The sequence below is a fragment of the Seriola aureovittata genome, chromosome 10, assembly GCF_021018895.1.
Source record: "Seriola aureovittata isolate HTS-2021-v1 ecotype China chromosome 10, ASM2101889v1, whole genome shotgun sequence".
Taxonomy (NCBI): domain Eukaryota; kingdom Metazoa; phylum Chordata; class Actinopteri; order Carangiformes; family Carangidae; genus Seriola; species Seriola aureovittata.
In genome coordinates this window covers 25,102,044-25,122,172 of record NC_079373.1, presented here as the reverse complement: position 1 = coordinate 25,122,172, position 20,129 = coordinate 25,102,044, and the positions used below count along the sequence as shown (strand labels likewise).

At 40.0% G+C, this 20,129-nt stretch overlaps 1 protein-coding gene across 1 annotated transcript; it reads left to right on the top strand.

Moving 5' to 3' along the window:
- The first annotated feature begins 37 nt into the window (after window positions 1–37).
- anpeplb (alanyl (membrane) aminopeptidase-like b) lies at window positions 38–19,500 on the top strand. Its single transcript, XM_056386695.1, has 20 exons — window positions 38–1,682; window positions 3,732–3,871; window positions 4,019–4,152; window positions 4,480–4,600; window positions 5,062–5,216; window positions 5,387–5,500; window positions 5,669–5,812; window positions 6,469–6,534; window positions 8,513–8,578; window positions 8,729–8,877; window positions 10,577–10,656; window positions 11,101–11,234; window positions 13,350–13,405; window positions 13,702–13,849; window positions 13,941–14,029; window positions 14,217–14,324; window positions 15,542–15,709; window positions 15,826–15,966; window positions 17,371–17,434; window positions 18,759–19,500. Exons 1-20 carry the CDS (start codon window positions 1,081–1,083, stop codon window positions 18,903–18,905), a joined length of 2,826 nt encoding a protein of 941 aa, XP_056242670.1. The 5' UTR covers window positions 38–1,080; the 3' UTR covers window positions 18,906–19,500.
- The last annotated feature ends 629 nt before the right edge of the window (window positions 19,501–20,129 follow it).

Sequence of the window (20,129 nt, the reverse complement as noted above, 5' to 3'; positions counted from 1 at the left end):
TCCATGACTGAGAGGGTGGAATTTAATTTAATATATATTTCAAATGCATGACACCAAAAAGTGTCATCGCTGCAGGTCCTAACAGACTGTTGATCAGAGATAACATATAGGGCGACAGCAATGTGGCCCCTGGTTGCGGCCTCACTGTGACTGATGATGATGCCATCTTAGTGTTTTAATGTTCTCGGGTTGATTCGATCCCCTGGACTCTCCAACAGGAACATCTGTTCTCAGTACAAATAAGCGCCACCGCACCCTGCTTAGACCCTGTTTTCCTACACAGTTGCCATTTTGCCTCTTGTGTCTCTGTGTTTCCTCTCCTGAGGTGAGTTCTGCGAGTGTGTGTGGTGGTCTTCATGGTGGTCATGGTTCCCTGAAGCTGGGGCTTTCCAGCCAATTCAGTGATTTCCCCAAATCACTCCATCTTCTATTCTCCTCCTCCTCTCTCTTTTTTTCCTTCCTCCCCTCTTATCCAGCCCACTCAGCACTCCTCCCTTCATATGCTTCTCGTTTGTTGGGGAGTTTGTCAGTCTCACAGGATCTATATTTCCATCTATGTTTGGAAGAAGTCATCTGAAACCCCTGCAGCGGTTTTACCTGCTCGTGGATGACAGTCGTTGGAGTTAAAGGCGGCTGCAACCACTTCACCTACAGGTGATGGTGCTGATGTTCTGTGTCCGGCGAGGATGTGATTGTGATGACTCGGGCAATGTGAGGAAGACTGTGGCTGAAAGAAAGTGTTCCTTGAGGTTTACCTAAACCCTGCATTAGTGGAGAGACCACAGTAACCACCTCCAGATGTTTGGGAGCACAATCTGACTGATTATTTACTACAAGACCAACGAACATCGCCCTCTTCACATCATAAGGTTTTACTCTTTGCTCCTTCAGCGATGCCCAAGTTAATGATTAATCTAAGTACAGACGCTTAATTGCTAAGGCCAAGCCCCGTTTATGGGAGGGAGGTTTCTTGGACGTGCACTGATCAGTCATTGCAGACCGGAGCTCACGGACTCATCAGACTCGTCTCTACCAGTCAAGCAACAGGACCTTCAGGACTGAGCAGAGGAAGCAGCCGCCATGCCGAAACAGCTCCACATATCCAAGGCTATTGCCGCCACCTTTGTCGTCCTGACCGTCTCCGCCATCGCCGGCCTCGTCACCATGATCATCATGTACCAAAGTGAGCTCTCTACGATGGATCCAACAGCCCCTCCGACCATCCCGTCCACCACCACGGCACCGCCGCCCGTCATGCGGCTGCCGAAGAACCTCATACCTGAGAGCTACGAGGTCGTCCTCTGGCCTCGCCTCTACACCCAAATCATTGAGGTGATCAACGTCACCAGTCCCAACCAGACGATGCTCTTCACTGGAAACTCCACCGTTAACTTCCACTGTGTCCAGAAGACCAGCACCATCTACCTCCACAGCATGGAACTGAATGTGTCTGACGCCAAGGTGAAGAACAGAGACAATAATCAGGATATCGATGTTACCTCAACGTACTATCACAAAGACCAAAGCGACTTTCTCGTGGTGGAGTTGAACACTGCGTTGATGGCAGAAGGAAACTACAGTTTGTTTCTGTCTTTCCATGGAGAGATATCAGACGCTCTCGAAGGGCTGTATGTGAGCTCCTATATCGAAGAGGACGATGAAGGTGATCCAAATGCAGAGAGGTAAGTGAAAAAACTAAACAAGAACAAATGAAAGTTTCAAGCTTTCAAGTTTCTGTGTGCAGAATTTGTAATTTTGGCATTTTTCAAAGTATTCAGTGTAAATCTTATTAAGGTTAGTCTATAGATTCATTCTTCACATAAAGTTCAAGAACATAGAGTGAGCATTAAGTTTGACATTGTCTTTGTGAGCCACATTATCTTTGCGATAATACAGCGTAGAAATATGGTTGAAATGTTGCTTGAATCTGTAGTTTCTCCACTTTCCCTTACATATTCATTGCGAGATCATACGTGACAGACGACACTACGACTCAGTGATATTACTAACTTTCATTTTAGGCATTTATTATCCATTTATCTACTATTTTACTCATATATTGCACTATATTTATGAACCTATAGACTTTGCTGAACCCATTTCAAGCACCAAAACAATTCATCCACAACAGTAAAGGTTTGTTTTCTCAAAATAATTGAAGAATTTCAAAAGCACTTGAGCCAAATTATCTCTTTGCTCTACGACAAAAAGGGACCTCGTCAAAGAGCTGAGTTTGTTCTGAGGTATAATGTTACATGCAAGTGCCCAGTAAATGGTGAGTTTAAAAAACTATGTAGAAATGGAGAAAAAGCCGTCAGACCTCAGAGGGTTAATTTGCGAATCTCTGATTATCAATCGACAAACCTCCGACCCTTGATTTTCTGATTTGTAATCAGTCTGAAAAATGTAATTAATTACTCAGCACATTACTCATTGCTTAACATTTCTTTTTACAAATCACTCACCAGCAACAGTAATTACTTGCATGTTTCATTACCCATCCCCAACCCAAGTTTGTGCTCTCTTAGTACAGGTAGGATCGCGGTAACCATCATTTTATCTAAAAACTAATTAGCCAGTGATATTTTAAAAGCCTGGTGATCCCTGAATACAGACTCAGCAGTGGCTGACATTAGCAAACCGCCTCGTCTTACCTCCAGCCCCAGCTGATATGAACCCTACGTCAAACTCCTGTTCAGACAAGGAACAGGAGATAACAGAAGATTAGATAATACTGCTGGCTTCTTTCTTTTTCCAAAACCAACGTTAACGTGTGAAGTTGTTGGCTGCAGTTTTGGAGTAAGATATAAAATACAAACTAAAACTAAACTTTGACCAAAACCTTTGCTTTGATTTTTTTATAATACAAATCAAGACTGTGCCTCTGCGCTCTATAAAATCAATCTAATCATTCACACATGACTAAGAGATGGCGTTTCTTTCTGTTTAGACGAGCCAGAGAATGAGCCTGGTCAAAACAGACATGAAACCAGATACAACCAAAAACATAACAATGTCTGTTTTCTTTTAAAATAAATATATTTTGAATATCAATACATATAAACAAGAAGAATGCTTAAGTAAATACATTTAGAGTAGGGAAATTAAAGCATAACAGACTACAACTTTGTTATTATAAAACTAAATGTAAAATCTTGCTTCACAATTACATAGATAGTTATATGATTGTTTACATACTTCCCTCAAAACTCCTACTCTCACACTTTCACATATTACATAAAAAAGTGTTTTTTATATTCTGTTCAAACTAATGGATTACCCTCCATATCACTCATTAACAGTAGAAAAATGTATGTCCGCTCTGACAGACTCTTATTTTATACCGTCAAAATAAAACATCAACTTATCTCAAAACCACTTTTCTCCCATCAGCAGTAAAATAATTACACTATCTACCCGGTTAATCCCATTCAATACATCAGAAATAATCAAAATATAGTCACATCAGATGTCTTTAATGGGCTGTTGTTTCTGAGCATTTTGTTAATTTATCTGCTTGAAGCTGTTTAATTGTCATAAATTCACAGACTACGGTTTCTCAGTGGTCTTGGCTGACTTCTACCAAACACCCAAAGGTGCATTATTGCATCGCAACCCGACTAAAATTAGTTCTGCATGAAATTTAAATCACTTCTTCATTATTATTATTATAATGGTCCTTTATAAGCTCCTGATGATGAAGTGCTGACTGTCTTCATTTGTATTTACAGATTCCTTGCCGCCACCAACCTTGAGCCGACATTGGCCAGGAGAGTGTTTCCTTGTTTCGATGAGCCAGAAATGAAGGCTGTGTTTCATGTGACCATCATCCACAGGCAAAACACAATAGCTCTGGGAAATGCAGAAAGATGTAAAAAAAAAAATTAATAATTAAAAAAACTGTGATGATGCCAAATACAATATACTGTAACTTGTGTGCGTATGTTTATTAGGCTTCTGGCCACAGAGCAGTCAGAGATAAACAGTATGTTGGCTTTCCTTGTCTCCACTCTCTCAGACTCCACTAACACTCACGATGGTTGGCAATACACTCGTTTTAATCCAACACCGAGGATGTCAACATACTTGTTTGCCTTCACCGTTTCAGAGTTTGAGTCAATCCCCTCCGCCCATGAACGTGTGAAAATTAAAGTATGTATATTATCATAGATGTAAGGTGAATTTCATGTGATTGTTTTGGCAAGTTTCATTTGTAAACTTTTAATTTTCTTCTAAAAACATTTAGAAATTCGATCAAAAGTTTAAAAGCTGGAGGTTTTGATATGGTTTCAAAGCCATACGAAAAATAAGGTTCAGCACCATGAACCAAAACTAGTTATTTAACCTTTCGTGTGTCACATTTGCTGTTTTTTTTGTATTAAGCTGAAGCTAGAATTAAGAAAAAGTACAAAACAAAAATAAAGTAGGGATGATTTCATCTGTGCTTTATCTACTTTCTTCCATGATATTCTCATACAGACTTTTGCTCGTCCTGAGGCTATTAAAGCTGGACACGCCAGTTACGCAGCCAACATCACCGGAAAGATCCTCACCTTCTACGAGAAACTTTTTGGGATAGATTACACACAGAAAAAGCTAGGTAAGACTTTTCTTGATATAGGTGAATGGTTGTCACCATTAAAAACTTCTTTTGTTTTCTCTCTGTGGTGACAAAAACATTTACACTGGTAAAAATACTCAATTTGCTCTGTTTCCCATTGTTATATCATTTCATATGATCAGAAAGTGTGTGGTACTTTATTTTGACAGTGTGCTAGTTTTCAATATAGTGCAGGAATACATTTGAACATTTTGGATAAACCAGTTTCACAAAGATATTTCAGACTGGTTTGCAGTGTTAAACCAGTCTTAATAATAATCATCAATAATAATAATAATAATCACAAAAGACTGACTCATTTTATGCCAAAACAAATTAGACACCTTACCCCCTGGCTAACTCAGGACTGTCCAAAAACAGGGTCGCTTAGAAAAATAAACAAAGCACATTTTATATGTATATAATTTGATCGTTTGTTAATATCGGTGTTATTCCTTTAGATCAAATTGCACTGCCAGACTTAAATCCTGCAGCGATGGAAAACTGGGGGCTGATCACATACCAGGAGGGAGGCCTGCTCTACGAGGAAGGAGTGTCCTCTTTATTACACAAGGAAGTGATCGCTACTCTCATCGCACATGAAATCGCACATCAGGTTAGAGGAAGAAGAACTCTTTGTGTTTTTCCTGTAACAACAATAAACAATTTTTATGAGATCAATTTGACGGGTGACGCATGTCAATCTTTATCCAGGAGGTTTAATATATCTATATGAGGTTGGAGTATCAGCTCTGTGTTGATGATTTCTTCTCATCTTGTTGACAGTGGTTTGGAAATCTGGTGACGATGAAATGGTGGAATGAAATCTGGCTGAACGAGGGCTTTGCCACCTACATGACCTACTTTGCAGTGGATCACGTTGAGCCTTCATTCAATGTAGTAAGTTCAGATTTACATCTTTTCACTCTGCACCCACAGAGGTGGTGGAATCCATTCCTTCTTTCTAGTTTCCTAAGTTCTTCTTTCCTGTTGCAAAGCTTTTCAGCTCCTGCCACGTAACACAGGACTCATGTACCGCGTTCTTGTCTCTGTGTCTGTCTTCTTCAGAAAGACACATTTATCTTGAGTAGCCTCCACGAGGCATTTGAGGAGGATGCTCTGGCCTCGTCCCATCCTCTCAACCCTCCACCGCAAGATATCCAGACAACGTTTGAGATCATCCAGATGTTTGATTCTATAACCTACAGTAAGGTAAGAGAGTCAAATGAGTCAGGCAAAGAATGCACATCGTCGCTTATGACAACAGGAATGGCGGGCAACACAGAAGCAGACATAGCCATGGATCAGTATCAAAAAGTTTTGATTGCCGCCGACATGTTATAAGATTAGCTGCATCTAGCACCAATAGGAAGTACTTCTTAAACTTGATTTCTCACCTCTTTGTAATAACGTGATTGTGGGTCTTATAGCTCTTTAAATGTCTCGACCTATCAAAATAAATCTGGACCATACTTTGGCCACATGCTTGTTTTCTTCTGGCCCAGTATTCGCCTGGTTCCACGGCCCAAATCTGGCCCAAATATGGCCCACATACAGCGTGATTGTCAGATGGTATTTCCGCATCTTCTGGCCTCACGCACAGAAAATCTTCCAGCTGGAAGGATACCGGAGGATAACAGCTGGAAACTGCCCAGATGTGGAAGCATATGGGCCAGACTCGGGCCGAGGACCAAGTCATATGTTGGGACAAAAGTTTCACTGTGCTATCCGGGAATACTCTCCCCTCATCTAGTTCACACATGGACTAGATGGAGGTGGCTATTTTTATTTTTTCTTCAGTTGCAGGTCACCTGCATCTGTGAACCATGAATACTGATATTCATGTGTATTTGCTGTTTTCTCCGTAGGGGGCAATTGTGCTGAGAATGCTGGCAGACGTCGTGGAGGAAAGAGTTTTCAACAAAGGAATCAGGGTAAGCAAAAACTTTTCACCCCATTTCGGATTGGCTGTAATCTTTACAAACTGACCTGTGGAGGAAATGATTCAGAAACGCTCCTCTACCAGAATAAAAGCTGCACAAAAGGTCGCTTCACACATTGCTGATACTGTCAGGAACATGAGCACACGGAGAGAGGATCCCTCCATGTGCACATGTTTCCAGGTCATCAGACACAAGAGCTGTCAAAATGTCAATGAAGATGTTAAGTTACAACAAAAAAGAAAAAGTTAGAAACTAAGAAAATAAATCCTCCACATGTATCCCAATGTCCTGGCTGACCACAGAAGAAACAGCTGTCATCCTCTCGTCTAGCCAAAGTTCCTCTACCTCTGTTTCAAACCTACAATTCCTCTATGCTTCAACCCACAAGTGGCATCTGTGTATATACAGTATATGACAGTCCTACTTCTTTGACTCCAGCTCCAGTTGTTCCATGTTTCAGCAGAGTCAACACCGAAATAGAAAAAGTTAAAAATAAACAAAATCTTAGTAAGTAAATCCTCCACAGAACCTGAACACTGTCCCAGACACTCAAGACTAAAGGTGGCGTCTGACTTCACATTTACATAAAAAGAAACACCCACCAGTGATGGATTTGATTGTCTGTGAGTCTAGACTTCAGACTGAGAGGCACCTTCATCATGCCAGACGAGGTTGTTTTTGTGAGAAGATGCACCCTTTTTGATAATTCTGTGACTCACCATAAAGTATGACATGAGTTACAACATGGGCGGGGAACCAAACTACCACACCAAAGTTTTCTAAATTGATGCTTTAATTATTTTGTGGAAGGAAAAAAAAAAAAGGAAAAGAAAAACATCTGCCTCATAAATCACACAAACCTTCTGTAATATTGTGTATTCCTGGTTCACTTCTGCAAAACCAAAAGATTTACTGAAGTCAAGAAAAAGAAAAGCAAACCACATGCAAACCGACAGTGAAGGGTTTCACTTCGCCTTTGGAGACTCACAGCTGACAGTGCCACATGGACACGTTTTGAGGTGGATGGAAAGGAGCTGATTTCGGTCGGTACGCTCAGTGTTATGTTGCAACGGTGGCATCAGAACCAAAGAAAGTGTCGCTACCGGCTAGTTCTGGGAAAGCTGTTGAGATTGAGTAGCACCGGCATGTTCCTGGCTTGTTGCTGTGTTTGTCGCAAGCTACAGTAGATTACCAACTAGTCCTGCGAGTCCTCCCCAAGTCATTAAGCCTATGGCACTGCCTGACTCGCAAACACAAGTGTAGGTTTGATGCGGTTGAGTGTGGTGAGCGAGTCTTCAGTGTTCAGACAGAATCCCTTGCGTTATTCGTGCAAAATTTACCCACTGGACTGAACTCACTGCTAATGCAACAAAAGCTCTCTCTCTCTCAGTTTGTAGAGGCGCTGGAGTCGGTTACATAAGTTTATTTGCACATCAATAAACAAAATTTCCATCATATATCCAAATCCGATCTGTTGACAATAACATTGTATTACTGTTTCTCTGAAGTGAAACATTCCAACATCTGTTTTTTGTCTGTTGCAGTGGGAAAAGGAGGTTTGAAATCGACAATATTTTAATCTACTTGTAACTTCCCGCTGGCTCGAGCTAAATCAGTGAGTGTGTTGTATGTTCCCTGTGGGATGGAACAGACGGTCAGAGTGATCCGAAACTCCTCTGGAGACCTGCAACACCTGCTCAATCGTTTCTATTCGAGCGCGTGTGTGTGTGTGTGTGTGTGTGTCAAGAAAAATTAAATAACGCCTGTTTTCAGCAAAACATTTATTTCAACATTACATCCTCTTGCGCTCTGCTGCTGGCAGCTGTGTTTGGAGATCTCCATCCAGTTCTCAACATCGATTCTGAATACAAAATTTCCTCTGGAAAATAATTGTTTTGACTGCAGGATGAAATTGTGTTAACTAAAACCTCTCTCTCTCTTTCTCTCACTCTCTGTTTTTATATTTTAGATGTACCTCCGGGACTTTAGCTTCAAAAACACTGATGAGAGCAACCTCTGGGATTATATACAAGAGGTCAGGCATTAGATTTAGTGGGAAGTTTTTGTTACTGGTTTTCAGCATGTCCTGTTTTGTAACAATTATTATGATAATACTCATTTACTGTCTGAATAATCATAGATTAGACTACAGTATTTATGTGGCATAATATTTCCTGACTTGTAGGCTGTAACTGAGGATGGCGGTCACACCAAGGTCGCCAAAATGATGGACACCTGGACCAATCAAATTGGTTATCCTGTCATCACCATCAACACGACCAATGGGGAGATCTACCAGAAGCGCTTCCTCTTCAATGACACTTCTGAATCCAGGTTTGTGCTAAAGTCCCAATAGACGCTCAGCTGTAGGTTTGGATATGTATTTAATATGCTGTAGATCTTGTAATTACACTAACACTTACTGTCCAGATGAGAAAATCATCGACCAGTGTCTTTACTTTCTCTAAAATGTTAAATATTAATGATAGAAGTGAAGAAAGAAGCTTTTATACAGTGAGTAATGCAAAGGTACATGGGTATTTGGGGTGTTTATTGACTTACATACTCTATGATATATTACTCTGCAAATTAGAGTCACATGGTGTGAGAGGATAGTTTGTACAGATGTAACATGAGTGGTTTGGATCACTTTTGATAAAAGAAACAGCCGGATCGAGACGGATTAACTTCACTCGTCCACTTCGCAACAACAACACTTCCTGTTTCTAAGTCACATGTCACTAAACTAGCCAGTCAGAGGTCAGGAGGACTTAGACTGAGGTAAATCAGAGAGAAACTAGAGAGACTAGGTTACTGTAACTGTTTTTAAAGATGCACATGTACGTATTTAAACTTGTAAATAATTGTATAAACATAAATATGTAAATAGTTAACTGTAAACATATATATACACACAACATGAATTAACATGTGGAGTCCCACAAGGCTTAGTATAGGGTCCTACAATTTATTTTACAAATTAAAGTTACACTTCAATATGTTTAAATGAACGATGAATCAACGTGATGGCTGTTTCTTGTATTGATGATCTTAAAGTGAACTCTGCAGTTTCTGCAGTTTTTTAGCATCTTTCAGGTCATTGTTTTGATTTTCTAGCTCGTAGCTTTACCGTTACGGTTCGGCCTCATTTCCAGAGAGAGTAGAAAGCTGTGATAAACCCACTTTCCACTGTCCAGCACAAGAATCATCCCCCCTCAATTTAACCTTCTGGGGTATTTTAAGGCTTATTGTTTTGGTTTATAAACCCAGGGTGTATTACCTGCCAAGCACCGAACAGCGGAGACAAAATTAGAGACTAGCTGGTGAATGTAGTGGAGACTTGAGCAACTGAAGCAACAGATATTGTCACTCTCTGTCACGTGTATAATTGTTGACGAATACAAACCCAAAATGTGAAAAATGGTTATGACTTCCTCCTTCGTTGGGGTTTTACATCTTTAACAGGAACATATTCGCATTCAGGCCAGGATTAGAGAAGATTGTTTACCTTCACTCCAGTATCTCTCCAAAGGCCAAAGTTGAATCATAAATCTGTCCTCCAGTGACATCTTCACTTTACTATGTTCAACTCCTTCCCAGAATAGTTTTCACATAATAATTAAATAGTTGATTTCTTCTGTCTGTTTTCAGTTGGCAAAATGCAGTGTGTCATTACATCAGCGCCAGCTTGTTAACCAAGTACTTTTCTGCCAGGCCTGCATGAAATCATTGCAGTTGGCTATATAGAGTATTCTGAAGCAATGCTTTGTAACTATGAGCTCCATAACACTGCCACGGTGAGTTGCATAATAATTTAACTCACTGTGACCTGGTTCAAAGTCGCTTTCGGCCCCTTGCAGACCACAACAACTCAGTACCTTTATTACCTTATACTAAAAATGCTTCTCTCTAGATTGTTGTTTCAGCTGTTCACTGTATAAAAGCTTAATTATCATTTCTTTCCATTAGCATCCTGGGCTTGTCATCACATTTAACTGTTATACCTTGTTCTCTGTTTTCTCCATCTATTTAGTCTTTGGTGGGAGGTCCCGATCAGAGTCATGTCCAATACGACTGGAACTCAATTGACCTGGTTAAGGACCCCCGGCCCAGGTAACAGAATACACCACAGATCCTTGGAATAAACCCCTTGAGCCAGACACACTAAGGGTTTTAAAGGAGGATGATTGTTTATTCTGCCAGATTTACTAAAATCACACTATTTGCGACAGTCACTTTTCGTAGAAGCAAAAACAAAGCCAAAATCGCAATGCCACTTTCTTAGTCCATGTTGTTCTTTCTCCAAACACTCAATTTTTAAAAACTTTGGTTTCATATTTGACAAAAAAAAAAGTTTAATCCAACTCACAGAGGTCTAGATAGAAAAACTCTTTGACAATGTTGACTCTTGGACATGCTTGTAAAAGGTAGTTGTGATGGTTTTTGAATGGGTACAAGTCGGTTGGAGGTGTTTGTTCATTTTTCATCGATTTGTGTTTTGCACAAAAGTTCACTGTTACTTACCTTCAACCAAATCATGATGTGTGTTTTGAACAGAAACGATGGACAAATTCCTCTCAAAGCACGGAGAGTGGATCCTGGCAAACGTCAACTGCACTGGATACTACAGAGTCAATTACAACCCGGAGAACTGGGACGCACTCCTGACTCAGCTGGAAACAAACCCACATGTGAGCACCGAGCCAAACAATGAGTTAGCAAATCACAGAACTGAGCAGAAAACCAATCTCCATCTAGATACTCTTCATTTTACGAGATGCTTTTTTACAAGGAAGTAAAATTACAACAAGATGCCCGCAGAAGGCTTTGCCCTGAAATCTTTAGAGAACGGTGGATTAAATGAAATCTTGGCTCATTAATCCAAAATTAAGAAAATTGTTAACACACTTCTCTGGGTGTTCAGTTTGTCATAGTTGACTGATTCCTAGACAATACTGACAGATACGGTGGCGAGCCGAATGAGTGAAGTCTGAGTGAAATAAACTTAAAGTCATTCAGGTGGATTAGAGGCGGCAGTTAATAGAAAAATAAACACGAGGGGAAATTAAAGAACTCAACTGAAAATCCAACACAGGAAGTAAATCCACAGAGAACATGAGGACACACAGACAAACTGACAAGGAGTGAGGGGAACAGGTAACGAGACACAGGTGAAACACATTAGGGAACAGCAGGTAATCACAAAGATACTTGGGCAGGAAGCAGAAACAACAAACAGACACAAGGAAAGTAATTTCAAAATAAAAGTGAGTCCAGAAAGTGAGTGAAAGGGTAGATCATGATGAAACTAGACTGTGGATAAACCTTTCATTGGTAATGTTTTCAGCAAGGTTCACACAGTCATTTCGGACAGTTTGTGCATTATTGTGAATATTGGATCACCTCTGTATGAGAGGAAGAAAAAAAAGATGGCAGCTGAATAATGTGACTGAAGGAAACCAGACGGCTCACAACTGGACCTGACTCCAGAACGAGACTCTGGGGGAAAATAAATGTTTTGACAAGTGAAAAGGTTCAAAAGTTGGTTGGAAATTAATTTTGACTTCATCGTGCACTAGAGGGATTTTAATGAATCCAAAATGTGTACCTGCAGTTCTTGAAGCTGGCCCAATTCAGAAAATATGATTTTCTATCCCAACAAACCAGCTATGATCTGTTTGCTAAATTTGGTACTTTGAATTACAGTAATTACGTCCATTACTTTGAGTATAGATCCTCCTTAAAGGGCTGGAGTACTTTCATTTTAAAAATACTTAAGTATTCAAACGTCTTTTTTGAAGTTCGGTCGTGGTAAATGAGGAATATTTAAAACAAAAGGAATCTTTCTTTATTTCCAAATGTTTCAAACCTAGACTTCAGATCAGATCACGGTCTCTGCTGGAGAATCTTCTGCCTCTTCTTTTTCTGACGTGACAGGTTCGAACATGAATGACAGTGTAGGAGTTGACTGTGATAGTTTTTTCTCCTGTGATGGAAACAGCACATGGTCTATCGCATTTTCAAAATAAAAGGAAATTCCTTCCGCTGACTAAAAGCTCTGATTCAAAGTAAGAGTACTTCATAGAAATATAAAAACAATACTCTTGAAAGTCCCTAAGTAAAAGTTTGTTACTGTCCAGCCCTGCAGTGATTTGTGGTCCCGAGAGGATGAATCCTAATGACTTTGATGATCCCCTGACTTTTCCTTGAGCGCAACCAGCGGTTCAGAGGTCATTACGTTGAGCCATTAGTGAGATTTTATGTCCTCATCACTTGAGTTATTTCAGTTCATCCCTTAAGGAACGCAAATACCTTTTCCAGATTTCACAAATCTCTCTTGAATAGTTTGAACGTGAGTCGGGACAAGTCGTTAGGATTCATCGTCTGGGGACCGAGAATGTCTGAGCAAAACTTTACGACTTGCTGGTGGAAGGTCAGGGGATCAATAAAGTCGTTATGAATCCTCTTTTCGGGGGCACGTATGGCTTTATAAAAATTAAAGGCAAGCCATCAAATAGCTGTTGAGATATTTCTCTTCTGGACTGAAGTGACGAGCCAGCTTAATGACAGTTATTGACATTCCTGGAGCGATGGCGTTAGCAATAAAAAAGCCTCTTGATCATTGGATTATATAGCAGCTTGAAACAGAAACTGCCTTCACAGAGACGAAGCTTAAACTCTACTCAGGGTTTTGGGTTGATTTCTGACTTTAAAAACTTGTAGATTTAATGCAGTAATCGATAGATAATTATTTGGTTGTCCCTGACGTCGTTGTCTTTCACTCACCTTGCTCTTTTTTTCTCCAGCGGATCCCACTGATGAACAGAGGGCAGCTGGTTGATGACGCATTTAACTTGGCAAGGTGACAACTGGATTATTTTGACCTGCACTTTCAGTATACATCCAGGTTTTGTTTCTGTCTCTTCTGAAACCTGCTTTAGTGCCTAAAAGGTGTTTTTGGTGCTGTTCTACTTGCTGCACTTTGCCAGAAATGCTGTTTGCTGGACAAATACAAACATAATTATGACATGAAGAAGAAATTATGCAGTTGACAACAATATTTCCCACCAATCAGGCACTGTCTATGTTCATGCCACAGGAGTCACCTCAATTTTAAAAATCTGATTTTATTAAAAATCAAATCTCTCTTTTGCTCAGGGCCAAACTTCTCAACGTGGCTCTGGCTCTGAATTCAACCCGCTTCCTTCGCCGTGAGAAAGCGTACCTTCCCTGGGAGTCAGCTGTTAGAAACCTCGAGTACTTTGTCCTCATGTTTGACCGCACTGAGGTGTATGGACCCATGCAGGCATGTGTCATGATATTCAAAATGAAAAATGTATCTTGCTATATTACATTACTATAGAGGGTGGATGTAATAAAGCTGTCTCCTCCTGCAGGCGTACCTCCGGGAACAGGTTAGGGAACTGTACGGCTTCTTCAAGAACTACACAGAGCACTCACAAGTCCCAGAGGACCACTCTTTACAGTAAGGGAATATGAATTTTACGGGGGGTTTTTCAGGGTTAGGTGGCAAAAAAAACCAAACAAAAACAACACAAACAAACACGTAATGCAGATTTAAGCAACCCATAATTATCTCGTCTCCTCAAATGATGCAATATTTCATTCATTACATCCAAAATAATAGTGAAATTACTGTGCTTCAACCCAAGGTACAACCAGATCCTCGCCATAGAGGTGGCATGTTCCAATGGACTCCCAGAATGCGTGGAGATGGTGCAACAGATGTTTGCTTTCTGGATGAAAAACAACACCAACATGTATGAACACTACTGTGGAAGTATATCATTTGAAATTTGATTGTGACACTGTCTTTCTAATCCACACATTCTTTAAATTACCCTTAACTTACATGATTGTCTTGTAAATTACTGGTTTATAAAACGTTGTCTTATTGTGATAGTTTTCGTTATATTCTGTAGCTTTACTTTCCAGCAGTGATTTAGTTAAGGTAGGTGTCATTTAATCACTTTTTGTATGTTTATGTGTTTATGGCTGTTGCATTGTGGGTAAATTTAAAGCTGCACTTGGCAGGATTTTTTTTGCCAACATGCACTCTATAATCGTAAATCACAAAGTGGTGAAACCATGAACGACGTGAGAATAATGAAACAAACAGTAACTCAGTAACGTTTCCAAGTGCAACTTTAAATGAGAGACACTCCCCTTTCTTTGAACGTGTATACTGTTTATGCCCATTACTTTAACACACATGCATCTATGTACATGCATGAAAATGTAATGTAATGCATTTGCACTTGCCAGCATTTGTATGTGGATGTGTATATGCTGTGTTTACATGTGCAACTCGAGGAATCCTCGTCTGAGTCGAGGGTGTAAGGATGGCTGGTGACTTGACTTGACAGTGTGTTGTGTTAAAGGAGCTATTTGTATGTTTTAGCTATTGCAACATAGCTAGCATTAGCATTAACAGCTGTTTACTTATGAGTCTAGAAGAAACGTTGCAAGTTAAGCATCAAATTTCATTTCTTTAATCGCCATGAGCTGTCTCCAGCAGTGGAAAGCAACACCAATGCTAGCTCTCATCTCTATGACGTCTTTTCTTTACTGAAGTTAGCATGCTAACCAGCTAGCCCCAGCCTGTCTTGTCTTTTTACGATTGCGGCTTACTGTAGCCTGTAACACAACGATGGCCGAAGCTCTTGTCAAGCGACAATCACCACCAGCCGCTCCTGGAAAGAAACCACGTCTAGCTGCAGAGAAAATTTAGAAATAGTTTCTTTGAAAAACCATGATGGGTTTTCCAGTTGCAAAAATTATGTGGATTTTAGTTTTGCTAATGGAGAAATTTTGTCAAAATAGTGTCAACATCCCTTTAAATGTTCGTAGAAGTGGAAGAAAATACATCAAAGTAGATCAGATGTAGAACATGGTCAGAAAAAAGGTCAAGTCAACAGTCCGGGAAAACCAAGAAAACGTGAAAATGAGAGTGTGTGTGTTGTTGTATATGATCCAGAATCCACCCCAACCTGCGGTCTGTCATCTACTGCCAAGCTGTGGCTTATGGTGGGAAGGCAGAGTGGGAGTTTGCCTGGAAGAAGTATCAGAGTTCGAGCGACATCTCAGAGAAAGACCAGCTCCGCAAAGCTCTGTCCTGCACCAAGACGATCTGGCTGCTCAACAGGTGACGCCAAAAAACAAACTCGAACACATGTACATAACAACTCCTTTCATTACGGACACACACGCGATAAGATGAATCCCAAACACACGGTTTTCAGTGTCTTCCTTATCTTGCAGATACCTGGAGTACACCTTGGACCCTGAGAAGATACGTCTGATGGATGTTGCTTCCACTATAAACTACATAAGCGAGAACGTGGCGGGGCAGGCGCTGGCCTGGAACTTTATCAGAGGACACTGGGAATATGTCAGTCAGGGGTAAGGTTGATGTTTGGGCTTTACAGATTATTACATGATGCTCGTATTTTGGTCCGAGGCTGATGATGGGCAGTGTTTTTCTAATTGTTGCTAATTGTTTGCATCACATATGGTCATTTGATCAACTGTTGATGTAAGTAATTACATTAATGCAGCTTTAATCCAGCAGTTAAATTTTTGCGTGCTTGTTTGTCTTTGAAGTGAGATGAGACCAATACATCTTAAAGCTGCACTATTAATATTTTTTATGTCAACAATAGATCATATGATTATACATCGAAGTTCAAGAAAGTGGTTTCTATTGTTATGTGAAAGGTAACAAACCCACAAAGAAATATCTCCTGACTTTGCAGCCCCCTTCAGTTCTATAGAGACTTTTAATCTGCAAATGTGCTGTTCAGCCTCATTTCCAGCACAAAGGTTAAAAAAAAACCCAACAACTTCAGGCATGTAGCCAGATAAAAACAATTTGCTCAGGAGTTGGTGGAAACCGAAACAGAACTAAAAAGAGAGTGAATATTGGACTTGCATTTGTGATTGATTCCATGAGGTGGACAGAAATCATACTCACAGTCTCTGCTGAATGTATAAGGCTATGGTCAAACCCCCCCCCCCCAAAAAAAAAAATCAAATTATGCAGCTTTAGATCTCTGTGTGTCTAGCACAGATATCAGGGTTGCTCTGTGCAATGGCAACAGAGTCTTGGCAGTATTGATTACACAGCCACATGATAAAAGGCAATAATGGCTGCAAATATGGTAGCAATCTTCATAAAGCAGCAGTGTGCAGAGCTATAGTGTGGCGATTGTTAAATATTGGTGTAGTCAGGAGACAGCACTCTTGTTGTTAGTGTTTTCTTTACGGATATGCTGCCGCTCGCTGCTTCATCACAGACATCAGAAGAGCGTTGTTGTTTACAGAGGCCTCTCGACACTGAAGAGTCCTGGCCGCGGTCAAGTCATTTAAATAAACAAGCAGGACCATAAAGGAAAAGACTACCATAACGAATGTGTCATCAAGCACAAAGGTCGTCTTGTTTAATCTGTGCTTATCATCAGCACTCCTTCATAAAGTCCCCACTGTTTGCGCTGTCACCGGGAAGCTTAACTGATCTGTATCAGAGTTTAAATATACAAAACCGACTGGGTTTCATTTCGTGAGCAAACAGTGACACCTGAGATTGATCTGAATCAAGTAATCAGCAGGCATTGAAGGCTTGTTCAGTATGAATCAAAATATATCCCAATCCCTGCTAGATTACATCTTACAGGTTATAATGTTCAGTTTTTGTTGAAATTGTTTTTAGAAAGGTGTTTATTTAACTATAAACCAACAAACTGTATTGCCTCATACTGAAAGGTGTTCCTAATATTTTGCCTAATATTTTTCTTCCTCCGCTGACAGGGATGCAGCCACGGTGATTGAGGGAGTGACCAGCAGGTTCTCGACACAGTTTGAACTAGAGGAGGTAATCACATCATGTTTTTATTGTGTTAATTGTGTTGTGTCATGATAAAACCAGCGTGCAATGACGTCAAACAGATGATGTCCTGCCAGTCACGCACCAATTATCGATTGAACACGAAATGAGTAACCAGATACACCCTGATATCTTATCTCAAGTCTTTCTGTCATCAGGTGTTCTACTCATGTTAAGACAGTGTGTTTTACTGTTTTTGTTTTTTTTAACCTCTGAGCCATAAACTCAAAAATACACTACATACACATTTCTTATTTAAAGGAGCTATTTAGAAGTTTTGCTGTTGCTACATAGCTAACGTTAGCATTAGCAGCTGTTTACTGAACGGTCTAGAAGAAACATTGTGAGTTTAGTATCAGACTTCCTTCCTTTACTCTCCAGCGGTGGAAAGCAACGCCAGCGTTAGCTCTCGTCTCTATCACGTCTTTTCTTCTACTGAATTTAGCATGCTAACCAGCTAGCCCAATTTCGTCTTCTGTTAGCGACCCGCTGTAGCCTCCAATCTGCCCAGAACACGCAGCACTGCTCAGAGGGCGTATAGTAAAACTTGCAAATACACTTTTTAAAATGATGAGGGTGGTTATATTCTATATTTTCTATATTTTTATTCTATAATTTTTTATACGGCCAAAACCAGAGACATATTGTTTTCAGGTTCTCGGGTTGTCCGTACGTACAAATATCCGTTCGTCCCGTTCTCGTCGGCACGATATCCCAGTAACTTCTTCAAATTTGGTTCAAACATTCACTAATTGTTGTCCAGACGGTATTCAAAACACATCAATGAGTCATGCCCTTTTGTTCAATCCACAGTTTTTTGCAAATGTTTCTCAACCAGGATTAAACTGTACATTATTCAGTCGTGGGGTTAAAACAAGTTCGGTGTGAGTGTTACCTTCAGCAGGATGGTTTATGTGAGTCAAAATCAGCTACAGTGTGTGTTGATGGTAATGGAGGAATGGATTCCCAGTGCACGGGTGTGGCTCCCTGATGTGTTTTTAATAGCATTTTGGACAACAAGCGAGTTCAACGACAGAGAGGAATAAGCAATAATCAGAGTAATCAGGGCTTTGGCAACACAGGCAATACTTGGGAGAATAATTGATTAATTCTGGGTTTGGTCTTTCATGTGCATCTGTTGTAGAGTACAGGCCTATAGTAATATATTTGAATCGGCTTTATATTTTCTCTTAATTATGAGAAAACGATCTCATTATTACAAGATCAGGCTTGCTTTTTCTTCTTTGGTGAATACAATGTGTTTTCATAGCAATGCCCTAACATCACTGTCTCATCTGTTTGTGTTTTGCAGCTGGAGCGGTTTGCCACTGACTATGCTCTGGATTCTGCTACCAGGGCAGTGTACCAGGCCATAGAGCAAACCCAAGTCAACATCGAGTGGGTCGGCGAGAACAAAGACGTTATACTAGAGTGGTTTGAAAGTCAATCGTCTTCGTAGAGTGAAAAAAAAAAAAAAAAAAACGTGGATGTTCCACCTTCTCTTGATCCACAGAACAAGAACTGATCATGATTAATTTTCTGGTCTATTTTTCGCGGGAAAATGATCTGGAAAAATAATCCATGAAACAAGAGATTCATTTCGAGCAAAAACTGATACATGCGGAGAAATGTGGCAGTAAAAAAAAAAGCAGTGTTTATGTACAGCATACACGCATATACATTATTTATACAGTATATTCAATGAAAATGGGCAAAGTAACAAGATTTTTACTCCTCTGTTTGTGATTTTGCACATGATGCTGATACAGCATCAATTTTATAATCAAAGTTTGAACTGCTTACAGTGGGGAAAATGGATTGAAGCTTCCATTTGGATTGAAGTTCATGGCAAATATGAATTTGGTGGAAAAACAGCTCAAATTTGATGCTGCTACTTTCCTGACCAGTCAAAACCAAAGGACATAACCTCATCTGTTTGTTTTAGTAAACATGTCAATATGTGTATTATATATGTTTTAATCAATGAACCAAATTATTCTTGTACGTCGCTGAAATTGTTATTTTTAATAATAAAACATCAACATCATGTTAAACATGAGCCCTTTCATCCATTACCTCAGTTTGTTTCACCGGGAGGAAACTGTGCGTGTTGTGTTTGATAACAAGATAATTATCATCATGATGATGATGGGGAACAGTATCGTTCAGGTCACCACTGGAATAACTTTGAGGTGTGTTTGGGCGTCATTATCAGTTATGATCAGGACAGGATGTATGCACGACTCTGAGGCACAATCCCAGTTTGACATCAGAATTAAATCATGCTGAAGCAGACGCCTCAGCCTTTATTTGTGTTTGCTGTTGTGAGGGAATGTCGTCTGGGGAGATTAGATAGTGACACCCAATCAGTGATTACACCACTTAACGATCTAAAGCCCCATTCAGTCTGAATTAATATTCCAGGGAAACACAGGGGTGATAAATATGTACTTTACGTCATTATTCCAGGTGCTATTTTAACTACTGCAGGGTTAAAAATTGTTTTATTTAAATACATTAATACGGTGTGGGGGCTTTGTCACTTCCTTTCTTATAAAATGTTCTTATTTAACAACATAAAATTATAATTTGATTTTAAATGAACAGAAATAACTCTTTCTGAATATGAGGTGATAGATATACCGTAGGTGTTTAATATATATCTCCCACTGCCTTCAAATCA